This window comes from Miniopterus natalensis, chromosome 12 (genome assembly GCF_054644295.1).
Source record: "Miniopterus natalensis isolate mMinNat1 chromosome 12, mMinNat1.hap1, whole genome shotgun sequence".
Taxonomy (NCBI): domain Eukaryota; kingdom Metazoa; phylum Chordata; class Mammalia; order Chiroptera; family Miniopteridae; genus Miniopterus; species Miniopterus natalensis.
Window position 1 is genome coordinate 20,223,819 of NC_142092.1, and position 19,166 is coordinate 20,242,984.

Here is a 19,166-nt window from a genome sequence, read left to right on the forward strand (position 1 = left end):
TCTTGGGCTCAAAGATTGAAAGCACGCTAGCAAAGGAGGCAATTGCCTCCAAACTCAAAGAAATTAAAAAATGCCTCTCAGTTCTAGACATTGACATGAAAAAAACAAAACCTTTTTCCAATTGTAGGAGTTTCTTTTGCTGCCAAAATTTAGTGGCTGTAGTGGGCTTAATTCATTTTATATTTCTCATAGCTGTACTCAGGCAGGATGTACTGGCCTCATTTCATCTTGATGGGGTGTTGGGTTATCATGTAGCTTGGGGCAAATTTAAATTCTGTGTCTATCACACTTAAATTTAATATTAATAAAAATGATATTTTATAAAAGAAAAGGATTTTTGGACAACTTTGAGCCAGAGGCTGCCTTCAGTAATTTATACATGACTATTCTAACACTGCCTTATCATACCAGCAGCTCCCCAACAGTGAAGGCTCTGGAGCATTTGGAGTTGTTTCTAGGTTAGAGGCACCCAAGGAGAGCTATTTTTCTGTCTATTCTTTAAAACTTGCAGTATGCACAGAGTTTTGGGGAAAAGTGAAGATAGATCACTACCAGTATGTAGCAGATAGAAATGGAGCCACATTACTTTCTTCACAAATGAAAAATGAGAATATGACACTTGTTTCAGTCCATTTTTCTCTCCCATTGTTTTCCTGACTTAAGTGAACAAAACATGATTTAAAGGTTTGATTTTTCTTGAGGCTAATATGGTTATTTAAAAAGCCATATCACAAGGACTAAAATGCCATCGTAGCTTACAATACTATTAGTATTCATTTGTAGCTTTCAGCTTAATACCCGAAAGTAGTTTTTTAAAAAAATTTTAAAAGTTTTTTCGATTACAGTTTACATTCAATATTATTTTGTATTAGCTTCAGGTGTACAGGATAGTAGTCAGGCAATCATATACTTTACCAAGTGTTACCCCTGATATTTCCAGTACCAACTGGCACTACACATAGTTATTACATATTGCAATATTATTGACTATACTCCCTATCCTGTACTTTACATCCCCATGACTGTTTTGTAACTACCAACCTGTACTTCTCAATCTCTCCACCTCTTTCACCTAGTCCCCCAAACCGCTTTCCCTCTGGCAATCATCAATCTGTCCTCTGTATCTGAGTCTGTTTCTGTTTTGTTTGTTTATATTGTTCTTTAGATTCCATATTTAAGTGCAATCATATGGTATTTGTCTTTCTCTGACTGACTTATTTTATTTAGCACAATACCCTCTAGAGCCATCCATGCTGTTACAAGTGGTAAAATTTCCTTCTTTTTTGTGGCCAAGTAATATTCCATTGTATATATGTACCACCACAATTTTATCAGCTTGTCTCTTGACGGTCACTAGTATTGCTTCTATAGGTTGGCTATTGTAAATGATGCTACAGTCAGCAAAGGGTGCATTTATTCTTTCAAGTTAGTGTTTTGGGTTTCTATAGATAAATTCCCAGAAGTGGAATCACTGGGTCACCAGGCAGTTCCATTTTAAATTTTTTGAGGAACCTCCATACTGTTTTCCATAGTGCCTACACCAGTGAGCATTCCCACCAACAGTGCATGAGGGTTCCCTTTTCTCCAAATCCTCGCCAACACTTGTTTGTTGATGTAATGATGACAGCCATCTGATAGGTGTGAGGTGATATCTCATTGTGGTTTTAATTTGCATTTCTCTGAGGATTAGTGAAATTGAGCATCTTTTCATATGTCAATTGACCATCTGCATGTCTTCTTTGGAAAAGTGTCTATTCAGGTCCTTTGCCCACTTTTTAATGGCATTTTTTTTTTTTTTTTGGTGTTGAGTTGTATGAGTTATTTACAAATTTTGAATATTAACCCCTTATCAGATGTATCATTGGTGAATATGTTTTCCCATTCAATGAGTTGTCTTCATTTTGTTGATGGTTTCCTTTGCTGTGTAAAACTTTTTTAGTTTGATGACGTCCTATTTGTTATTTTCTTCTTTTGTTTCCCTTGCCCAAGGAGATATATCAGAAAAACTATTGCTATGAGAAATGTCTGAGATATTACTGCCTATGTTTTCTTCTAGAATTTTTATGGTATTGAGTCTTACATTTAAATCTTTAATTTATTTTGAGCTTATTTTTGTATATGCTGTAAGAAGATGGTCTAGCTTCATTTTTTTTTTTTTTGCATGTATCTGTCCAATTCTCCTGACATAATTTATTGAATAGATTGTCTTTAATAACCCATTGTATGTTCTTGCCTCCTATGTCAAATATTAATTGACCATATAGGTATGATATTATTTCTGGGCTCTTGATTCTATTTTATTGATCTATATGTCTGTTTTTATGCCAGTACTATGCTGTTTTGATTAGCATGGCCTTGTAATATAGTTTGATATCAGGCAGCATGATCCCTCCAACTTTGTTCTTTCTTAAGATTGGTGTGGCTATCTGGATGTTTTCTTTGGTGTGTGTGTGTGTGTGTGTGTGTGGTCTTAAAATTTTTTGGATTATTTTATCTAGTTCTGTGAAATACACCACTGGTATTTTGATAGGAATTGTCTTGAATCTATAGATTGCTTTGGGCAGTATGGACATTTCAACGATGTTAATTCTTTCTATCCATGAGCATGGTATATGCTTCCATTTATTTGTATCTTCTTCAGTTTCTTTCTTCAGTGTCTTATAATTTTCTGAGTACAGGAGTTTTTTACTTCCTTGGTTAAATTTATTCTGAAAGTATTTTTTTTCAAAATGCAATTGTAAATGGGATTTTTTTTTTTAGTTTTCCTTTCTGATAGTTCATTATTGATGTATAAAAATGAAACTGAATTCTGGATGTTTATTTTGTATCCTGCTACTTTACTGAATTCACTTATCAGTTCTAATAGTGTGTTGGTGAAATCTTTAGGGTTCTCTATATATCATATCATGTAATCTGCAAATAATGACCATTTTACTTCTTCCTTTCTCATCTGGATGTCTTTTATTTCTTCTTGTGTGACTGTTGTGGCTAGGACTTCCAGTACTATGTTAGATAAAAGTGGTTAAAGTGAATATCCTTGTCTTGTTTCTGACCTTAAGGGAAATGCTTTTAGGTTTTTTTCATTGAGTATGATGTTAGCTGTGGGTTGTCATATATAGCCTTTATTATGTGGAGATATTTGCCCTCTATTCCCATTTTGCTGAGAGTTTTTATCATAAATAGGTGCTGGATTTTGTCAAAAGCTTTTTCTGTATCTATTGATATGCTCATATGATTTTTATCCTTCAGTCTGTTTATGTGGTGTATCACGTTAATTGATTGTGGATATCGCACCAAACTTGTATCCCAGGAATAAATCCCACTTGATTCTGGTGTGTGATCTTTTAAATGTATTGCTGGATTCTGTTTGCTAATATTTTGTTGAGGATTTTTGAATCTGTGTTCATCAGGGATATTAGCCTATAATTTTCTTTCTTTTTAGTGTTTTTATCTGGTTTTGGAATTAGGATAATGCTGGCTCATAAAATGTGCTTGAGAGTGTTCCCTCCTCTTGAATATTTTGGAATAATTTGAGGAGGATAGATGTTAGTTCTTTTTTGAATGCTTGGTAAGATTCACCCGTAAAGCCATCCAGTATAGGACTTTTGTTTGTTGGGAATTTTTTGATTACTGCTTCAATTTCATTTGTTGCAATCAGTCTGTTCAGATTTTCTTTCTCTTCTCGATTCAATTTTGGAAGATTGTATGTTTCTAAGAATTTATCCATTTCTTCTAAATTGTCTAATTTGTTAGTATATAGTTGTTCATAATATTGTTATGATACTTTGTATTTCTGTGGTGTAAGTTGTTACTTCTCTTTCATTTCTGATTTATTTGGGTCATCTCTCTCTTTTCTTGATGGGTCTGGTTTAAGGTTTGCCAATCTGGTTTATCTTCTCTGAGAACCAGCTCTTGGTTTCATTGTTTTTGTTTTGTTTTTAGACTCTATTTTCTTTATTTCTGCTCTGATATTTATTATCTCCTTTCTTCTACTCACTTTGGGCTTTGTTTGTTGTTCTTCATTCAAGTTCAAGTATAGGGATAGATTGTTTATTTGAGATTTTTCTTGTTTTTTGAGGTAGGCCTGTCAAGCTATAAATTTCCCTCTTAGGATTGCTTTCTCTCTGTCCCATAGATTTTGGGTTCTTATGTCCTCATTTTCATGTTTCAAGGTATTTTTTGATTTCTTCCTTGATCTCATTGTTAACACATTTATTGTTTAGTAACATGTTATTTTACCTTTTTGTGTTTGTGTGTTTTCCAGTTTTTGCTTTTTTCCTCTCATGATTGATTTCTAGTTTTATACCATTATGGTCAGAGAAGATGTTTCTTAAACTTATTGAGACTTGTTTTGTGTTCTAACATGTGGTCTATCCTAAAAAATGTTCCATGTGCACTAGAAAAGAATGTATATTCTGATGCTTTGGGGTGAAATGCTCTGAAGAGATCAATTAAATTGATCTGATCTAGTGTGTCACTTAAGGCCTCTGTTTCCTTATTGATTTTCTGTCTGGAAGATCTATCCATTGTTGTCAATAGGGTGTTAAAATCTCCTATTATAACTGTATTACTGTCAGTCTCTTCCTTTATGTCTATTAATATTTGCTTTACATATTTAGGTGCTTCTATTTTGGGTGCATAATGTTTACAACAGTTATATTCCTTGTTGGATTCATCACTTTATAATTATGTAGTGTCTTCCTTTGTCTCTTATTATAGCCTTTATTTTAAAGTCTATCTATTCTGATACAAGTATTGCTCCTCCAGCTTTTTCTTCATTTCTATTTGCATGATATATCTTTTTCCATCCCTTTACTTTTAGTCTGTGTGTGTCTTTCTTTCTGAGGTGGGTCTCTTCTAGATACCATATATACGGATCTTGTTTTCTTTTTATCTATTCAGCTACCCTATCTCTTCTCATTGGAGCATTTAAGCCATTTACATTTAAAGTGATTATTGATAGGTACGTATTTATTGCCATTTTATTATCTATAATTATATTCCTCTTTTCTTCTTCTTCCTAAAGAAGACCCTTTAACATTTCTTGTAATACTGATTTTGTGAACTCCTTTAGCTTTTTCTTGTCTGGGACGACCTTTATTTGTCCTTTAATTTTAAATGATAGCCTTGATGGGTAGAGTAGTCTTGGTTGCAGGTCCTTGCTTTTTATGACTTTGAATATTTTATGCCAATCCTTTCTCGCCTGAAATGTTTTTATTGAGAGACCATCTGGCAGTCTTATGGGAGCTCCCCTGTAGATAACTAACCCTCTTTCTCGTACTGCTTTTAACATTCTAATGATGATGTATCTTGGTATGGGCCTCTTTGAATTCACCTTGTTTGGGACTTCTTGCACTCTTGGATTTGTGTGTCTTTTTCCTTCACCAGGTTAGGAAAGTTTACAGTCATTATTTCATTAAATAAGTTCTCAATTCCTTGCTTTCTCTCTTCCTGGTATACCTATGATATGGATGTTGTTACACTTCATGTTGTCCCGGAGGTTCCTTAAACTATCCTTATTTTTTAAAATTCATATTTACTTTGTTGCTGATCAGGTGTTTGCTGCTACCTTGTATTCTTCAATCCTCTGCTTCATCTAGCCTACTGTTTATTCCTTCTAGTGTAGTGTTCATTTCATATATTGTATTTTTTATTTCTGAGTGCCTCTTTTTATGGTTTCTGTCTTTTTTCATACTGTTGAAGTTCTTACTAAATTTCTTGAGTATCCTTATAATCATTGTTTTGAAATCTATATGTGGTTGATTGCTTGCCTCCATTTCATTTAGGCATTTTTTTTTTTCTTTTTGAGATTTCTCCTGTTCCTTTATTTGTGACATGTTTGTCTCCCCATTTTGGCTGCCTCCTTATGTTTGTTTTTGCATATTACATAGACCTGCTATCTCCCAGTCTTGGTAGGGTGGCCTCATGTAGTAGGTGTTCTGTGGGACCCAGCAGTGCAGCCTCTTTGATCACCTGATCTGAGTACTCCAGGAATGTTAGTTGTTTGGGTTCTGTAAGCTCTCCTATTGTAATCAAGTCTTAAATTTTTAAAATTAATTTTATTGGGGTGACATTGGTGAATAAAATTATATAGGTTTCAACTGTACATTTCTACGGTACATCATCTATATATTGTATTGTGTGCCCACTACCCAAGGTCAAATCATCTTTTTTCACCACATATTCGACTCCCTTTACTCTTTACTACCCCTTCCCACCCCTCTTCCCTCTGGTAATCACCATAATGTTGCCTGTGTCTATGAGGTTCTGTTTGTTTTTCCGTTTTTGTTTTTGTTTTTTCTCATTTGTTGCTTTTGTTTTTTATACTACATGAGTAAAACCATATGGTAATTAACTTTTTCTGTTTGATTTACTTTCCTTCTCATAATATTCTTAAGGTCCATCCATGCTATTACACATTCCAATATTGTTGTAATTGGATCCTAATTGCTACTGGCCCATTTGTGCATGGGGTTGACCCTCAGGCTAGTTGACTGTGAGGATTAACCATGACCACAGTGCATGAGTTGCTGTCTAGGTTCTAGGTGCTGACCACATGAGGTGGAATTTGCCTCAGCAGGGTCTGGTGCCTGCTGAGATCTCCCTTTGGATATGCAGCTTGTGAAAGTAATGGGATCCTGCTTCAGATCTGTGTCAGATGTTGCCTGGGCAACCTGTTTGGAACAGGTTAGTATTAGAGTTGCATGAGAGGTTCTGAGTGAGTCACCAGGAAGAGGCAGACGGATACAGGTTCAAACTCACTGCCAGTGTTGGGTCTGATGCCACCCAGCAAAAGTCCCAGGGTATACCAAATCTAGCTGCCACTTGTTGGGTTCTTGCAGATCTTTGTGGTGGGGTAGGGTCTCAGAGAGTCATCAGGGTGAGGCCAGCAGAGTTTATTAGGTGCAAGCAGACCAAGATTTGGTTGTATGAAGGGAGTGCTCTGGACCAGTCAGGTGTGTGAGGTAAAAATGGCCTGTCTTAGAGCCGCACAATACAGACTGTTCCAGATTCTGCCCGGACCTTCTGGAGGGCCCAAGCTTGGCTGGGCAGGGCCATCAGGAGTCTGGAGGGTGGAGCTAGAGGATCTCCTGAGAGCAAGAGGAGCCAGTCAGGGTCACAGGAAGGTGGGGGTAATGACCCCTGTCACAGAGCCACACAACTCAGTCACTGATATCCATTGAGACTGCCCACACCTCTACACACCTGACCAGGCAGCTGAACTCCTTAGCAGGGTTTGAGCTCTGCAGGGAGGGGTGATGGGAGTCCAGAGGATGGGTCTATTGCATTTGTCCATGCTGATGCTGTAAGGAGGGGAGTGCTCCACCCAAGAAAGATGGCATCTATGGTGTGGAAGAGGGACTTAACATAAAGATCCTGGTGGCTGTCCCATCAGCTTTCTCCCCAGAGGCACAAACCCCTGTCTTTCCTCACACAATTCTAGTCCACTCCGCCCTTCCTCCGCCAGAGCCCAGGGTGAGTGGATGCAAATGAAATTTTGTCTGCTGGCCCTTTAAGAGGACACCCGTGTCTCTAGCAGACTCCAGCCTCTCCCTGGCACACAGAAACCCTGCTGCTTTTCACAGCCAGGTGTACGTGGGCACATCTTTCTGGCTCTGGTGGTCTGGGCTGGAGAGCCCGGTGTGAGGCTGAGGTCCCTTGCTCCTTAGGAGGAACGTTTGTAGTTGAAATATCTCTCAGGATTCTCAGCAGCTGCTTGTAGAAGCGGGGCCAGGCATTTTCACGTCTCCACCCTTCCTACCAGTCTTGATGTGGCTGCTGCTGTAATCCTTGGTTATAAGACTTCTCTTCAGCTAGGCTGCAGTTGGTTATTCAGGTTGATTGCTCTATATTTGAGCTGTAATTCCAGTTTGTTCCTGGGAGGAGGTGAGTGTAACTTCCACCTACTATGCCACCCTCTTCTGAACCCATAATGTAGTTTTTAAATGCATATCATTTCCCCTGACTTTGATAAAAATCTACAATATTATGAACTCAGAATACTTTTCACGAATCATTTCTTCTTCTCATGGAGTGAAATTAGTTTATTTTGCAGTTTCGTAAAGGTTTCTTTCCCTTAATTCAACAAGTTTGGCAAAGCTTTGCAATGAAAAGTTCAGTTCATTAAAAATGACCTTAATGGACGTAACATATATTGGTGGTGACAGGATCCATACTTTATTTTGGCACACAAAGATCCCATTAATTTGTCTTTGTCACTCTCTAGGGCTCAGCTGAGCAACAGTTCAGATTTAGCTTTCTGAAAGTAGCTACAGAATGAGCAATAAGTGGAGACAGTAGGAGAGGTGACAAATTTAGAACTCCTTGGTTTGCATTGAAGGGTTTTCTAATGACTACATAAAAATGGCTCTGTCTGTTCTTGAATTTGTGATTGATTTTTCTGACTTGGTGCATGCTGGGAGCAATCCGTGGGGATCAACTGTAGTTAACTCAGAGTTTGAGAGGGTACTTTTCCACTCAAGCATTTTCTAAACTTTCCTTATTAATGTTTGCAGTTTCCTATAGACCCCTTTTCATTCAAATAGAGGCAACTGAACTTTGCCCCTTAGAATAAACTATGGGCTAAAGTCAAAGTGTGATGCTTAAAAGTGAGTCCTCAAAGAACCTCAAGTATAGAAGACAGGCAGGGTGGTGGCATTAGCTGGGGAACCACCAGCTGAATTTGGGGTTAAATTGTACCTGTCTCTCACATGCTATTAGACACAACATGTATGAGGCAGATACAACATCTCCTTCGATTTCGCCATTTGTAAATGGTGATTATCAGGCATTTTTACTCCTTTAAAAGCTCTCTGGGAAGATGAATGATGCTGTAAAAAGGCTCAATCACAACCACAGTTAACACATATAGAGAGTTTCCAGCATACCCAGTACTTTACATATATTAACTTAATTTTCACAATAAGTCTATTATGAAGGTACTATTATTATGCTCATTTCACAAATGAGGAAATTGTAGCCTACAGGGTTAAGCGACTTGCTCAGTGTCCCCTGTCGTTAGTGGGGGATCCAAGATGAACACCCAGGCAGTCTGTCACTGGAGCCCACACTTTTGTTTCAAGCAGATTACTAATTTATTTATAAAATAATTTATGAAGAACATTATTATATATCTAAATGCTTTAGATATATTACATATGCTCTTTTTAAACATTTTTATTAAATTTCTTGAGGTGATATTGGTTAATAAAATCATAGAGGTTTCAAGTGCATAATTCTACGACACATCATCTGTATATTGCATTGTATGGTGAAGGCAGGAGTGAGTTTGAGTGGGGCAACCCACATTTACACCACTGTGCTCACTGCTGCTCTTCATGGAAGCATGATCAATAATTAAACTGCTTTTTACTTTGATCCCGGTAAGGCTGTATCCTTATTTGAGCACACAAATACAGACTCATCCCGCACCAACTCACAGAGTTGGCGGCATGATGTATCTGAAAAAAAAATTCAAGTTTTAGGAAAGTATCTGTGATCAACATATAGGTAGGAATCACTGAGGTACATATACTGATACAAAATATCTGGTCATTTCCTATGTAAAAAGATTCAGTAATCTTTCCTCAAGTGCCAGTTTTGGAGTCAAAGTCAGAGTCAGATGATCATAATCTGCCAAACATCAGTTCACATAAACTGCCCCCTCCGAACCATTTCAGTGTATATCACATTCTTCTCATTTATTTCTCATATGTGTGAATTACTATGTTCTAGCTTAACTATTTTAGCTCAGAAGGACAAATCATAATGAAGATAATTTTGGAAATTCAATACATAATTCTCCACCATTCTTTTTAAAATCAATAACACTATCACACTGTGCATACCCAAACATCAAATGGCATTTCTTAAAAACAACTAGCTCATTTGTTCAATCTGTAGATAACTGGCCAACACTCAACATTTTGGTCACGATCCTATTATTTTATGATAAGAATGCACTCCAGGTTTCTTGAGGACAGGACTGCTGGGTTTAGTTTTATAGTATCTGCACAGGGCACAAATCAGGTGACTTATGAGCAGATTTAGCTTCCTTCATTAGGACGTGTGACTCCCCTGAGTCATTAAAACACACGATCAACCAGAGAGCTGATACTAAGCTTCTACTGTTGCAGAGGGTCTGCCGGATGGGAATGATTTGGGGAGATGGGGAGGAGGCCAGGAAGGAGGGAACTGGAAGTGAGAAAGGTCACGACAACTGCAGGTGCAAGGGCTGATTCCATCTGGCCAGGGTGAGGCCTTAGCTCTGCTAGGTGCCAGTCCTCAAAATAAAATGCTTTGCTGTGTTTTTAACTTGTCGTTCTAATGCTCCATCCTGTTCTCATTGAACATCCTTTATGCTGCTTTAATGATCTGCAAATAGTGTTTAAATTTCTCGATCTTAGGTGAGATAACTTTCGATTCTTAAGAAATATATCTATTTTACATATATACACAATGTTCCTGTTATGTCCTGTGGCCTGAGATACATGAAAAGAATTGTATCGAGAATATAAACAACAAAACGGGATCCATTACTGATGTTTGATTCCCTAAATATTCTTTGAGGGAAAAACACATGTCACATAATTAACATTTCTAGCCGCTTTTTTCCCGCTTAAAATATGAATTCACATTCTCGACCACTGAGTTAAGCCACCCACATTCTCAGACAACTTACTGGATATAAATATGGACTAATGTAAACATATGCTTAAATATTATACATCTAAATGCTATTTCCAACAAGGTAGAGAGGGATTTAATGACTACAGGATCACCATGGCGACTCTTCTAGGCTTTTCTTTCTGTACCTAATTCCTCGTGGGTCCTGTTCACACAGATGCATGACAGGAATTCCCCTGTGCTTCTGACTGAATCAGCCCATGGCTAAGCTGATGCCATCTGGCACCCAGATATCACTGCTGCCTTCTGCCTGCTTGCCTTCTTTCGTTTTGAAATGGCTCACGCCAAGGTTATTTCTGGCAATATGTTTGAGGCCTGGGTGTTGAATGTTTTCTAACCCTGTAGTAAAGCTGTTAACTGAAAATTGAGTAAGAAAACTCACGATTTCTTAAGTACAACACTGGGCAACTCAATCCTACCTTTGAGAGGACAGCACCACTAAGGCTCTCCACCTACGGGCCAGGGTTTGCGGGAGGGCTGGCTGTGCTGATCATGTAGTGCCCAAAGGAATCACCTGTTGCTTGTTCTGAGCCATCCAAGCAGAACTCCCAGCAACTGAAATTAATCTGGGAGGAACCTCACTACCCTAGGTGCCCACTTAGGCAGTCCTCCCTTCCTCTCCTTGGGATGACTTCATGGGGAGAGCAGGAAGCCTGGAAAGAGAAAGGCAGAGCACCCGGAGCATCCAGGCCATACCTTTCCTTACACCTGCCTCCTTGACAGATTACACCGTCTAGGACATTGGGTGGCCTTTTAGTGGCCTGGGGAATTAAGGAAATGAAGAATTTCCTTCTTAGTTAGATCAAGCTTTTTAAAAAGGCCAGTTCATTAACTTCCTGTACAGCACTAGTAGATGAGCTATGTCTTTTCATTACCTAGAGGTCACCACAGTATTATTTTTGCTCAAGAAATTAAGCTGTTTAAGTGTTTATTATGTTCACTCGGCTTGAGGTGGTGGTGATATTTACGCTTACATCTCAACAAAGACTGAAAGTAAGGTTAAAGCAGGGAGATTGGAACTCAAGTCGATAATTTCCTTAACTTCTACCAGGTTCATAAATACAATTCTTCTACCACATTGTAGTTCTGACCCCTCACCAAATAAAAGTAAAGTTTTGAGAGTTTACAAAAGTACCTAGAAAGCAAATCCCATCTATTTGTCAGTGGAAGCCATCAGCTGGGCTCAATCTGGCATTTACAGGACAAGTGCTAAACTTAACAATACTCTCATCAAGCTGGACACAAATTCAGAAAGACAGAGTTCAAATAATAGTGGAGAATTCCATTAGGCATTTTCCATCTCCCTCTTTCTAGTGCCAGAATGGCATGCTCTTTCCTTCAGAAAAATGCAGCTCTCCCAGAATCTGAATATTTTTGGAAATCTCAGAATTCTTTCTGTGTGAATCAGGTAGCAGGGATTTCCATGGATTCCTCGGCTGAAATCCTCGGAAGCAAGTTCACTTTGTTTATTTATAAGATGGTCTGTGCTTGATCAACTTCATTGGCTAAAGCCCCACATTGCTCAGGCTTGGTTTGGGGTTAGATCTTGTTCACACTGTCCTGCTCAGTGGAGAGAGACAAAACTACCGTGCCTAAACATTCTTGCTGATGACTGTCAGGCAAACTTGATAAAAACATGTGCCTGAATCAAGACAAACCATGGCCCCTGGTGAAAAATCAGTTTAGAGGATCTGACTCCCACAAGTTGGCTATGAAATCAATTTTTATATCAAGAAAATGTATCCACTATGTTCCTGCCTTGGTACCATATAAATCAAGTACAGCATAAAAAAACCAACCTGTTGCTGAGGAAGAAGCAATTAATGTCTAAAAGAATTTCTGAATGAAGCTGCAGCTTTATAACAGGGATCTCAGTATATAAGTCCATTACCATAATGTGACTCAATCCCAATACTCGCTTCAGCCACTCTATGAGACTGACATCTGTATTTGTGTCTTCTGTATGGCATTTAGTTTAGTGAAACAGCACTACCGGTACAAACTTCTGTTCTAGAAAGTTTTAGTTATTTTTTGGACAGATCATATCTTACAGTGGTTGCTTTCCAACATATTTTTGGCAAGAGTGCTAACCAATTATTTTTTTCATTTGGGGGTTACCAAAAATATCTAATATTCAATAATAGTATCTCCATATACTAAAGATTTTCAGCTACTGATTTCCCTACATTATTTAATGAGACAGGCTAGTGATATTGGTTTTATTTTAAATAAGGGGAAATAAATGATATTTGCTGTTTTACTACAGAACTCTCCATGTTAGCTGGAGCCAAAGTGAGAGATAATAGTTCTGGGCCACTGTTCCTGTTTCTCCATAGCAGCAGTGACAGCCACAGCGTCTAAACATTACTGTTTAATTTAAGCAACGTGAGTCTCTTCGGTAGGGGGAGGAAAGACTTGCTGACAGTATGTCATTTTTTCATTATACTATGGAGACTAATTATAGGTTGCTACATACATTTAGAAACTAGTCTATGTGGTTTTAAAAAAGAAATAATTAAGCCCATACAAAATTATGTTTTTTAAATTCAAAATCAATAAAAAATATAATGTGACACGTAGGACCTTTCCTAGGATTCAGTGCACTGAACATGTAAAGTGCATTACAACGTAGAAACCATATACCTTTCACGACATTATCCTAAAGCTGTCACTTATTTCATTTTGGTATAAAAGTAATTGTTCTGAGCATAATAGCCTACATTTCCTTTACCTGGCACCAGCTCTCCAATTACAATCTACTTCAGTTCAGATGAATCATGCCAAGATGGCAATTCCATTACACCGAGAGTAAAATTTAATAATCTAATATATGACTATAGTTCCAGTGGCTAAAAGTATGTGTTTAACTACTTTAGGAGTTTTATTAAGATTAAAGTTAAACATAATGCACCTTAAACAGACCTTCGGTGGAAAACACTCATTACAAACTATGGCTGACCACGGTCTGGGTAATGCTCCTGCAGAAGCATTAAACTCCCTTACAGCTTTCATTCGAGAGGTATCTAGTAATGAGAAAGATGTTTAATCATTGATGCAAGATGTTGGGATTTAATTTTAACTTTGTTGAACTATTTAACACTGGCCATAATGCAATATTCCATTTAGGGTTATGCTTCAGACCAAATGCAAAATAGAGCGCATGCAAGAGCAAATTTATTTAGGTAAAATAATATGAATCTAGCTTTAAACATATTTAACCAAAGAATACATATAGGGAGTAACTGGCTCCAATTACATGGCACCTTTCTGTGTCTCAGCCTTAGTGGATTAAAGACTTAATACCCATCTAAAATGAACTGTTCGCCCCCTCTTCAGCAGCAAGAAGGCCTGTCAGGCCGGGTACCAGCAGGAGAGAAAGAAAACGTTTTAAGCCTTCACATATTCACGTAAACGTGGCACTGCGATCTTTGACCACAGCCTTTCCTTCAAAGCTCTGCAATGGTTAGTTGTTTTTTCTTAAAGCCTTTTCTCATAGAAGTAGAACAAAGTGCTGTGGTAACTTTACAGTACAGAAATAATCTCTGTTTGGCTTTCTGTCCTTTTAAGAGGGAAACGTGTTACCCAATGCACGAACCTGAAACCCATTTCGTTACAAACAGGCTTTGGTCACTGTACCAGTCTGTATTTTGGATTTCTTTTGCAATCTCTTGCTGGTTAGGGTGTGTCTCAGGAGCGCAATTTGTGTTCTGGCAAGCCATATAAGATTTAGATTCAAATAGGATGAATCAGAGAAAATTCTAAACTGCTTTTGAATATATGGATTGCAATGTTAATTTCTATCTCTAGTAAAATTTAAATATGGGTTGAATTTGCAAACCGTTGTATAGCCTACGTGCTATGCTGTGAGCTCCTGGGGGGGTGGGTAACAGGTCTTATGCACCAATGCACAGCACAGAGCCTAGTATTTAAATACATTAATCTAGAAAATCTGAGAAATTGCTTTGCTTATAAATAAAATTCATCAATAAAGCGCTTTCCCTTGTTTTAAAAAATAACACAGCAGAGATTCCTATCAGTGTTTTCTACTAGAATCAATATACAGTTATTGATCAGTCAATTCATTTAAAGCTGTTTCTTCCTTGTTTGTTCTTGTGAAGCATCTGGAAAACCTGTGCCTAGCGGTCTTACAAATTCCATGGCCTTGACAAAACTGAGCAGGAATGAGACCATGATCAAGAGAGGCAAAGACCTGGGACCCATCTGATACCATTGCCAGTGGGGAAGGGAAAAGAAAAGCTAATAAGCTTCCTTTGCCCTCAGACACCCTTCACTCACCCTTTTATTTCTGTGAGTGGCTCTGTGGCAAAGCTGAGAGAGAAGGGGTGAGAGCTCCCCAGACTTTTACATCGAATCTACATCATCATCAGATGCAGCCTGGGCCTTCTCTCCTTGGGCCTCTTGGAAAAGGGGGAGTGAGATTCTGGAGAACAGAGCAGGCACTACCCCTTCGTTTTCTTACTTCAAAATGGAAAAGTATGTAGAGAGGAGTCATGTACTGAGAAGCACATTGAAATGGATAAATCTCCAAGCTGACAGCCCCGAAGCCTCATTTCACGCTTGGAAAGAGGACCGCGCTTAGTTTAGAACCATGGAAGCCACAACCAGGGAGACGGTGCTTTTTTTTTAAACCGATAGGCCTCAGAAGCAAAACAACTTGTGGTTTTCAAACTTACGAGGGCTCTTCCGATACAGCGGCTCCTTCTTCTAGCTCTTGAGCTTGTTTGTACCACGGCGCCCTGGCCTCTACTGGAAGTTTCTCTGGGAATTAAAATCATGCACAGGAGAGAGAGGGAGTCAGAGCCAATTTGGGATGTCAGGGAAATTCCATCTCCCCCCTCACCAGTTCTTCCTTTTGCACTACCTACAAGCTATGTTGGTAACTGCAAATAAGAAAGTCTTAAGGTAAATTTCTGTCTCTGATGACTGTTATATCAAGAGAAAAAAAAATGAGATTTTAACATGTTTAATAATACTGGTCTCTGTGTATATATTTCCCCTTTATTATGTGGAAGAGCAAAAAAAAGTCTTTTTATTATGAAAGTCATAACTCTAGGAGCACTAGCTCAATATGTCATCGAAGTATCTTTTCACTACTTCCTGTTGAAAAGATAGAGCAATATTTGCCTTTTAAAACAAAGTACAGTAAATTATACTGTGTTACTTTCATAAATTCTAACTTGTTTTTCTTTTGCCTTTTGGCTGAATGTGATTGATGCCGTATTGTCAAAAACAAATAGAACTGTCACGCTGATATTTACAAAACATTGCTTTAGATATCTGACTCATTCAACACACCACCCCAAGGCTCACTGACAACTGGAATATAAGCAACTGAAGGTCAATAACCAATAATTTGACTTGTTTCACCCATTTATATAGCTTTGGCCAAACAGTTCAGAGCAAGCTTCCTAACTATTTCCTGGAAAAAAAACTGTGGAGGAGAAAAAGAAAGAGGGAGATTAAAACTGCTCCTACAGAAGTAACTGCCAAGATTTCCATTCTGACATATTTTATTAGGGTCATTTATAGGCATATTTGCTTTATAGTATAAGCCAGTGAAGCTCTATCACCATTTTATAACATAAAATTGCAAAGATCAAAGAAATGTCTATATATGCATACACCATAGAATTATATGGCATTTTAATGATGCTTAAGTAGAGCCAGACTCGCTACTTAGTTGTGAAAATCCAGATTTTATTTTTGATAGTTAACCACAAACTGCTTTTCTTTTTCTGAAGTGGTTTGGTAAAGACAGACTAATGAATAATTGCCTATTTTAAGTTAGGGGCATCGCTTCTTGTCATCTATGTGAAGCAATTGTTTATAGTCAGAAAACAAAGTGAGTGAGAAATATAAAACTGCCAAAGCCAAAAAGATTGGCTAACATTTTAGACACAGCAATCCAGTACCTATATACAGTAAAACCTCAATATAATGGATTAATTCGGGCGAGGGGTGTCCGTTAAAGCTGAAAGTCTCTTATATAATGAAGTAAATTTTCCCAATGTGTATGTTAAAAAATTGACAAATTAGTTTACCTGTTTTTACTTATGTAGATATGTTTGTGTAATTAAAATTAAGTATGGATGAAAAGTTTAATTTCACAGAAAATTTTCTATATGTATTACAGTAATTTTGAATAGGTCTAGTAAATGTGTGCATTCCCCAGTCATCAAGAAAAAACAAATGCACATGGCTGGGGAGTGGCTTAGCGCATGTGGGAACATCAGTGGCAGGCATTAAAGCTGCTGCAAAAGTCATGCCACTAGACAACAGAACCAATTACCGCACAGCATGTGGCGTGATCACGTGCTAATCATTCGCAGAACATTGTTTACGAGCGGTGACTCTTGGACTTAAATACGTAGGCCACAGTTGTAGATATGTAATATTTATTTATGTCAGCAAAATTACTACAGTGTTTTATGCCAACATATGACCTATTCACTAAAATTTGTTAAAAATAACAGTGAGTTAATAACAAAAAACCTGTTCATTTAATTGTAAGCAAATCTTGATTGAAAGCATTTAAAAATTAATAGGGTGTTAATTTTCACATATGACATATGAACCTGAAATTTTGTCCATGAAATCCGAAGTTTGTGCAATCGAGGTCCACAAAATCTAGGGTTTACCATACGTCGTTTTACAACTAGCTCACCTCTCCCAAATAACTGACTCAATGATGCCATCTCTGACAGCACAAGCCATCTCCGTCTTTCAATAATGAAGCCTTCAGCTTGGCACTAATAGTAGGCTTATAATACTTTACTGCCTGTTTGAACTGAACCTGTCAGATGTACCAGTGGCCACTTCCTCCCATATTTGAGGATGCTAATGATAGTCAAGATAACATTTGTCGAAAACTTACTACCTGCTAGGCAGTGGGCTAAGCACTCGGCTTGCACTTTATCTCATTTAACCTTCACATGATCTCTGAGGGAGTTACTGTTATTATTTCCATTTCACAGATGAGGAAACTGAGGCTTAAAGAGAGATGTAATAAATTAAAATTAATTAGAATTTTTGGTATGCTTTTGTTTTTGTTTTTCTTTTATGTCATTAATTTAGATTTCACAATGCTATTCACGCCTACCATGGGCAAACTATAGTGTGATAAAGAGCTATACTGTGGCTGGTTTTCAGAGAAATTTAATGGCTCAAGAAAATAAATTAAGAAGAAAATGGGAATCTTCTTTAATATTAAAAATAGGAGGAAGCTTGTAATAAAAAATTCTTTACTTTTGACTGTTTTTTGACTTTGGAATTTTCTATTGCATTGACATAGGCTCTACCAATATTAGCAGAGAAGTCAGACTAATATTCATGTTAATCTGAGAGACCCAGCATGATTATAATAAATCTTGCTCACTAAGGAGAACTTTTCTAAAGTTTACTTCTAAAAATTATTTGCATTATCTATTAAATTCTAATTTATTTCAATGTTTCATTTCAAATTATACTTCTGGAATCCAGTACCATAACAATTTAAAATTTTTAATATAAAAAGCAACAGCTTTCTGTTTCATCTGTCTGAGGAATGAAACTTCCCAATGTATTTCCTACTTAGCAAAGTAGACACTTTGAATTCACTGCATTGTTTTTAAGAGCAAGAAATGTGGCCAGTAAATCACACATATTTCTACAATATCTCTATAATATCTCCTTTTACGCAGATATATCTGATATTTCTCAGCACTATCTTCAAATAACTTTATGACTCAGGAGAGCATTATATAAATATGTAGTCCCTTATAACAATTTGCAAACCAAACTGTTTGAAAGATTAAAAATAAAGTTAAGTTCATTTAGTAGAGTCTACGTTACAAAGCATAGTTACTAAGAAACATGGGATACTTAAAAATTTTCTAAGGAGTTTAAAACAGCACCCGAGTACACATAATCAAAAGCCTGATGACAGAGCACCTGCCAAGTTACCTTTGGGTTTGTAGCAGGGCGTGGGTATGATGCATTCCTCTTTTATGTGGGGCTTGGTTTTGGAGCTACAGCCTCCCGTGTGCATTCCTCGGTGGTTGATGCAGAGAACCACCCGATACCGGAGGCCCTGGCCACACGTCACCGTGCACTAGAAGGAGAATACAAGACAGGAGACTCACAGGCAAAGCTTTGTTCACTCTTTGTTTCCCACCTGAGACTTTTTAAAGGGCTACTTGTGTGTATAAGGACCCTCGATGAGTTAGGCCATCTCTTACCCACCATGGGGTCTTCCTTCTATTTGGCCACTTAGGGTGCAGCTGGCTGAAAATTGAATTACTTTCAATTTCCCAGCTTCGAATTATTCAATCAGCATCCCTTCGGCACCCACTGTGTGCAAAGTCCCAAACCAAGAAGCCAAGAGGGGAAGAGCCTGGAGAGTGCGCTCACTGTTGATGACCACCGCGGCATTTTAATATTACTTAGTCCCCTTGCTAAGGATTGGTAGGTTCAAACTATGG

At 37.7% G+C, this 19,166-nt stretch overlaps 1 protein-coding gene across 2 annotated transcripts in view; it reads right to left on the reverse strand.

Moving 5' to 3' along the window:
* ADAMTSL1 (ADAMTS like 1) overlaps positions 1-19,166 on the reverse strand; it is an 821,320-nt gene that overhangs the window by 176,090 nt on the left and 626,064 nt on the right. For both annotated transcript variants that reach the window (XM_087822640.1, XM_087822641.1), the window contains 2 exons: positions 18,649-18,796; positions 15,381-15,465 (listed from right to left, as the gene is read on the reverse strand). In XM_087822640.1, coding sequence (XP_087678766.1) covers positions 15,381-15,465; positions 18,649-18,796 — 233 coding nt within the window. The remainder of the gene's footprint in view (positions 1-15,380; positions 15,466-18,648; positions 18,797-19,166) is intronic.